At 38.6% G+C, this 6000-nt stretch overlaps 1 protein-coding gene across 1 annotated transcript; it reads right to left on the bottom strand.

Annotated features, from left to right (window-relative positions):
- Window positions 1-1804: 1804 nt before the first annotated feature.
- Window positions 1805-3394, bottom strand: soul2 (heme-binding protein soul2). Its single transcript, XM_072365095.1, has 4 exons — window positions 3254-3394; window positions 3052-3178; window positions 2435-2597; window positions 1805-2319 (listed from the first exon to the last, which is right to left on the bottom strand). Exons 1-4 carry the CDS (start codon window positions 3371-3373, stop codon window positions 2145-2147), a joined length of 585 nt encoding a protein of 194 aa, XP_072221196.1. The 5' UTR covers window positions 3374-3394; the 3' UTR covers window positions 1805-2144.
- Between the last annotated feature and the right edge of the window lie 2606 nt (window positions 3395-6000).

Raw genomic sequence — 6000 nt, 5'->3', positions numbered from 1 at the left:
CTTCTAAACCATCAACTTGTATTTTAGACCCAATTACGATTACCAATTACCAATTACCAGACTGTTCAAGGAGGTTTTCCCCTTAATTGACACTTCAATATTGGATTTGATCAATCTGTCTTTGTTTACAGGTGATGGACGAGAAGGCATGGCTCACGGTCTCCGCTCTAATTCATCCCAAAGGTGTTTTGCCTGGTTGAGGTCAGGACTCTGTGCAGCCCAGTCAAGTTCTTCCACAGCAAACTTGCTCATCCATGTCTTTATGGATCTTGCTTTGTGCACTGGTGCGCATTCATGTTCAGCTAATCTGAAGGCCACATGAAGTTTGGAGTTCTGTAGCGAAGTTGGCGGCCTCTGCGCACTATGCGTCTCAGCATCCGCTGACACCGCTCTGTCATTTTATGTGGCCTACCACTTTGTGGCTGAGTTGCTGTCGTTCCCAATCGCTTACAATTTATTATAATATCAGTGACAGCGGAATATTTAGTAGCGAGGAAATTTCACGACTGGACTTGTTGCACAGCTGGGTATGCTGTAATAGTATCACGCTGGAATTCACAGAGCTCCTGAGAGTTTCCAAAATGTTTGTAGAAGCACTCTGCATTCCTAGGTGCTTGAATTTATACACCCGTGGGGAAGGAAGTGATTGGAACACCTGAATTTAATAATTTGGATCGTGAGTGAATACTTTAGGCAATATAAAACAGGTTTCTAGGACTGCCTTCGTTCTTTCGTAATATTGCCAAAATTAAGAACATCCTGTCTCAGAGTGATGCAGAAAAACTGCATTTGTTACTTCAAGATTGGACTACTGTAATTCTAAATTATTGGGCTGTCCCACATATTCTCTGAAAAGCCTCCAGCTGATCCAAAATGCTGCAGCAAAAGTTCTAAGAGAATAAGCAGGGGAGATCATATTTTTCCAGTTTTAACTTCTCTTCCCTGCTTTCCTGTCAAATTCAGAGTAGAAATTGAGATTTTTCTCCTCACAAATAAAGCTCTTAATGACCGAGCTTCATCGTATCCGAAAGATCAATATTTACTTAACAGAGCACTTTGTTCTCAGACTAACAGGTTCACTTGTGGCTCTTAGATGTTCTTAAAGTAGACTGGTTCTTGTTTTTCATGCAACATTATCGTTGTCATTAACTTGTTTCTCTTTCTCAGCAGGTATTCCTGGTCTGGTGTTATGTTGTCCACTCTTTCTTCTGCTCTCAAACCCCAGCTGGTCAAGGCGGATGACCACCCTTCCAGAGTCTCATTCTGCCTCAGTTTTCTTCCCTTTAAAAGGGAGTTTTTTCTTTCCATAGTCACCTCGTGAACGCTCAGGATGGGAGATTGGAACAAAGAGAAGTTTCAGTGCAATTTGTTGGTTCCCTTAGCTAGGCTACTTTTCTTTTAATTGTTTTTATATGAATTGGACTAATTTGCAATTAAATTAATTGGACTATTATTGTATTACAGTGCATTATATTCTAAGTGACTGGTTTGTAACTATGAAGTGCCTTGAGAAGACATTTGTTCTGATTTAGCACTGTGTAAAACTGAACTTAATTGATTGTGAGTGTGCTTAAAGCTTTCGACTAGTCTAACAAGTCTAATTGGTAGATTGCCTTTCTAAACTATCATGAAGTTCCTATTAATTTCAGACAACAAATTCCAAAACAACAGATACACACACACAAAAGATTATAGGATAAACTTTTAGTAAATTTAATAGTTTCAGAAATCTACATATTATAGATATGATATTAACATGTTTTAAATTGATTCATTACAGTATATATGGGAATAGATATTTGAGCATGGAGTACAATCACATAATTGTATCAGAGTCTGAGAATAGAGTCTGTAAACAAAAGGACAGCTCTAAATACCAGAATAAAAACCAGTTTCAATCATGCAACAAAAACACCTTAGCATGACTATCTGTCATCTGGGTACAATGTGTTCAGTTTAGGAGGAATGCACTGAGGGGAAATACTGTCACTGCTGATGCAATAAGGGCCTGTGATTCTGTTACACTGAACTGGAATTCTAAGAGGAAGGAGGAACAGTAAAAACTACTGTCTGGAGGATAACTATAGATAAATCCCAACAACTATATAATATGCAACAATGGGTTCAGCTAATGACATCAGCTGCTATAATGCAGCATAGATCCAGATTTCATTGTGGTGAATAAGGGAGAAATAGGAGTCATAAGCAGCCCCAATAGAAGTGTGAGGATCAAAGGTTTTCCCAGCTTTAATCAAGGCCTCACGAAGGACTTTTGCATTTTCCTGACCACTGTTGAGACTTGGAGAGCCACCAAAAGACCTAAAGAGAAAAGAAAACGGACAGTTAATTTGCAATTCGTTAAAGTCATTAATGACTGTCTGGTTTAGACTTATGTGCACAATTTCCCCCTGCATCTCTATCAATAAAGCTTCACCTGACATAAACGGTGGCTGCATTTTTGTGCTGCACATTGACCAAAGCATCAGGGATTTCAGGCTCTGTACCAGGTGGGACAAACCAGGACAAGTAAAAATCAGAAGCATCTTTTCCCTCTGTGACTGTTATCAGTACAGGCCAGGAGTCAGGGATGTCATGACCTGTAAGAGTGGTTGGAAAACGTGAATCATGCCATGTAAACCAGTGAGGTACAGCAGACAGAAAAGTAATTCCTACTTTCCTCTAATAAGAAAGAAAACTCACCATCCTATATACATTTCTCAAAATGTACCTGTAATATTTTTTTTTGAAGGCAGAACCTAAAATTCCCAAACTACTTAAGTTAGAAAAAAATTGAAGACACTGTTCTTTAAAATAATTCAGATATTTTAAAATATGAACTTTAAATCTTTTTTTTTGGTTTCTTTCCATCTTTTTTGGAAGCAAAAAAATTACAACTGTATAATTTTAAAATGTTACTTTCTCTATATCACAGCTGCACTTTCAGTGACTAATTATTTCATTCTTTGCCAGTATGGTATACCACTAGTGCTAATAGCATCACAAACCAAACTACTGCATGGGTTAAAATAAACAGTTCAGATCTTGACCGACCTGCTTCCTTCTGTCTCTGGCAGTAATCTTTCAGCCTCTTATTTGCAGCAAGGACATCAACGGTCTCTTTACTGTCCAATTTAGTGGTAATCCAGTCAGTGGCAACATAAAGACGTTCCTCGAAGTCCTGCACAAAACAAAAGCAAAACTCTTCATCTAGTCTACAGCATTGAAATAGTGTGTGGGCCACTGTGAAGCCTACCTTGTTTGTCTCAGTAACTTGGTACTCTGGACACGGCTGCTGATGGCACATTTTTGAACTTTGTCCACTGCAGAATGACACCAGGACACAGGCCAACAGCACAAACAACAACTGCTCCATCTTAATGGACTGTCTTCAGGAAATGCCTGTTCTACTGCGTAAAGCTCATCATTATGTGTCAGGCTACCAGATTATCAGGTCACACAGCCACTCCCACATAGTTCTACCGAGTTTAATCTACGCTTCATTCCAGGGATACAACAGATACTGACAGAAACTTACTGTAATATTTTCCCTTAAATAATTTCCTGATTTAATGTACCTACATTTATTCTGAGAATACTTTCTTATATTATATTATTATATAATATTTTCTTAAACTTTGATTTAATTCTGCCCAGTCAAACCCACTATATTTAATGTTCTTTATTGTTACCTTCATTTTTCTTGTTAATTTAAATTAATTTTTGCATTTCATGCTTTCATCACATTCCAAAAAGCGTTGAAACAGTAAAGCTTTTACCACTTTGTGATGTTGCCATTCCTTTTCACAATACTTAAAAAGGTATCAGCAAGGTAAGCATTTCAAGTGTTATTTTGCCCACTTGTTTTTGGAAACACATCTTAAGGTAAAAAATTTGTTTAAAAATGTTCCACACATTTTCTGTCGGGAAATGGTCAGGCAAGCTTCAGGCAGACCAGTCCGAAAGCTCAAATGACTTTCTGCAGCTATCCCTTTGTACCACGGGCAGAATGTGGTTTTGCATCGTGTTGTTGAAGAATGCAAAAGAACCCCTGGCAAAGATACTGTCTTGAAAATGAGAGCGAAGAGTGAGAGTTCTAGAATGGTGCCACACCAGAGTAGCAGTAGCTCTGAACTCACTGTATCCTTTGCATCTTCTTTTGATTTTTCTGTGAAAACACAGATTTTTTAAATGTTTTTCTATTCTGGTTTGGATGCTGTCTAACTGGAATGATTTCTACTCACAACATATCAAATCCACCACTAAATCAGCCCTTTTCCACCTCAAAAACATTTTGAAACTCCAGCATCACTCTCTGATGCTGTTGCCCAAAACCGACTGATGACTTTTGGTGCCAGAGCTTTCAGTGCCACAGCCCCATTACTCTGGAATTCATTATTTGCTGGCATCCAACATGCCCCCATTTCTGGACGCTTTCAAAAAACTTCTTAAACACAATCTGTTCACCACATCTTTAAAAAAAAAAAATTAAATCCCCTAATTCTTTTGACTTTGTCTATGTTTATGTCTTGTCTGTGTAACCCTACCTAGTAAAGTGCCCTTGGATGTTTGGAAAGGCACTATACAAATCAAATTTATAATTGGGATCTGTTATGTTTAAGTATGGCAATAGGAAAGCTTTTTGCATGTTGGAGTACTTGAATGAGTATTCCAAAGTCCAAGTGTCACATAGTTCAGATTGATGATTTTTTATCATATACTTTGTGTAACTGAAATTACAATGATCTCTTCTTAGCCATCTTATTGTAACTTCCTTTTTGCTATATGTTGTCCTACTCATTATTCCCTAAAAAATCCATCCATTATCTACCACTTCTCTGGGGGTCGGGTTGCGGGCGCAGCAGCTTGAGCAGAGAAGCCCAGACGTCTCTGTCCCCGGCCACTTCCTCCAGCTCTTCCGGGGGGACCCCGAGGCGTTCCTCGGCCAGCCGAGAGACATAGTCTCCCTAAAAAATACACAACATAATGCAGCAATAGAGTTGTTGCAAATAAGGAATCGTCACGACCAACAGTCTTCTATCCACTGTAATAGCATGATTAAGAAATATATTTCTACAGTAAATACACTTAGAAGATTTATTGTGCCTGTTCTTTTGAACCATCTGTAAATATCTGCACATATTCTTTGTAATACTGGTAAATTCTCTAGAAATATTGTGGTGTATTGGGGATGGTTGCCTTCAAACAGCCTGTGTGTAGATGATGCAGGAAGAACTCTGCTGACACAGACTTGGTCGAACACAGAAACCTTTATTGTCAACCAGGTCTGTATCAGAATTACAGAATAATGCATCAAGTCTGGAGAGATGTGTCAAGCCCGGATTCCCCAAAATCTCTGCCTTACTGAGGGTGCAGCTCTTCGTTAAGAAGAATCTGACTGTTCTTAGTGACCTTGAAGATGTTTCATGTTCTCATCACCAAGCACAAAGGCCGGATATGGTGTGTGCGTAATTTTGAGCCTATTCTTGGACAAACTTACTTGGGAGTAAGTTATTCTCAAAATGTCCTGATTTATACCCATAACTCCCTTACACAGATGGCAATTAACAGACTTCTTATCATTTTCCCAAGGCAACTTTGCACAGATGGTAGACATCAGACACTACAATATTCATGCAGTAGATCTGCATTCTTATTCTATAAACATATATTGTACAATTCCAAATCCTCTTCCACTGAGTTCAGTGTCCATACTGACACTGTAGACAAGACTACAGATTCACAAAACTCTTTATCATGCACCTCGCCATGTTATTTCCAATCCAATTAAAACTACTAGTTCCCCCTCTCTTTTTTTCAGAACTACTGCAAGACCTTTTCATTGAGTGTCTGTCCCTCTTAATGAATCCAGTAGTTATCCATGAACAATTTACTAAAAATATGTAATGGCATTTCAACAGCTTCTACTGGGGTCACAACAGCTCCCAAACATAACTTGAGGGCCTGAGAGCAGATTACATCTAACTGTTTTAGTGAAGAGAC

The sequence above is a fragment of the Leuresthes tenuis genome, unplaced genomic scaffold, assembly GCF_036924035.1.
Source record: "Leuresthes tenuis unplaced genomic scaffold, fLeuTen1.0.hap1 SCAF_15, whole genome shotgun sequence".
In the NCBI taxonomy this organism is placed as follows: Eukaryota; Metazoa; Chordata; class Actinopteri; order Atheriniformes; family Atherinopsidae; genus Leuresthes; species Leuresthes tenuis.
This window is presented reverse-complemented; position numbering and strand designations above follow the sequence as displayed.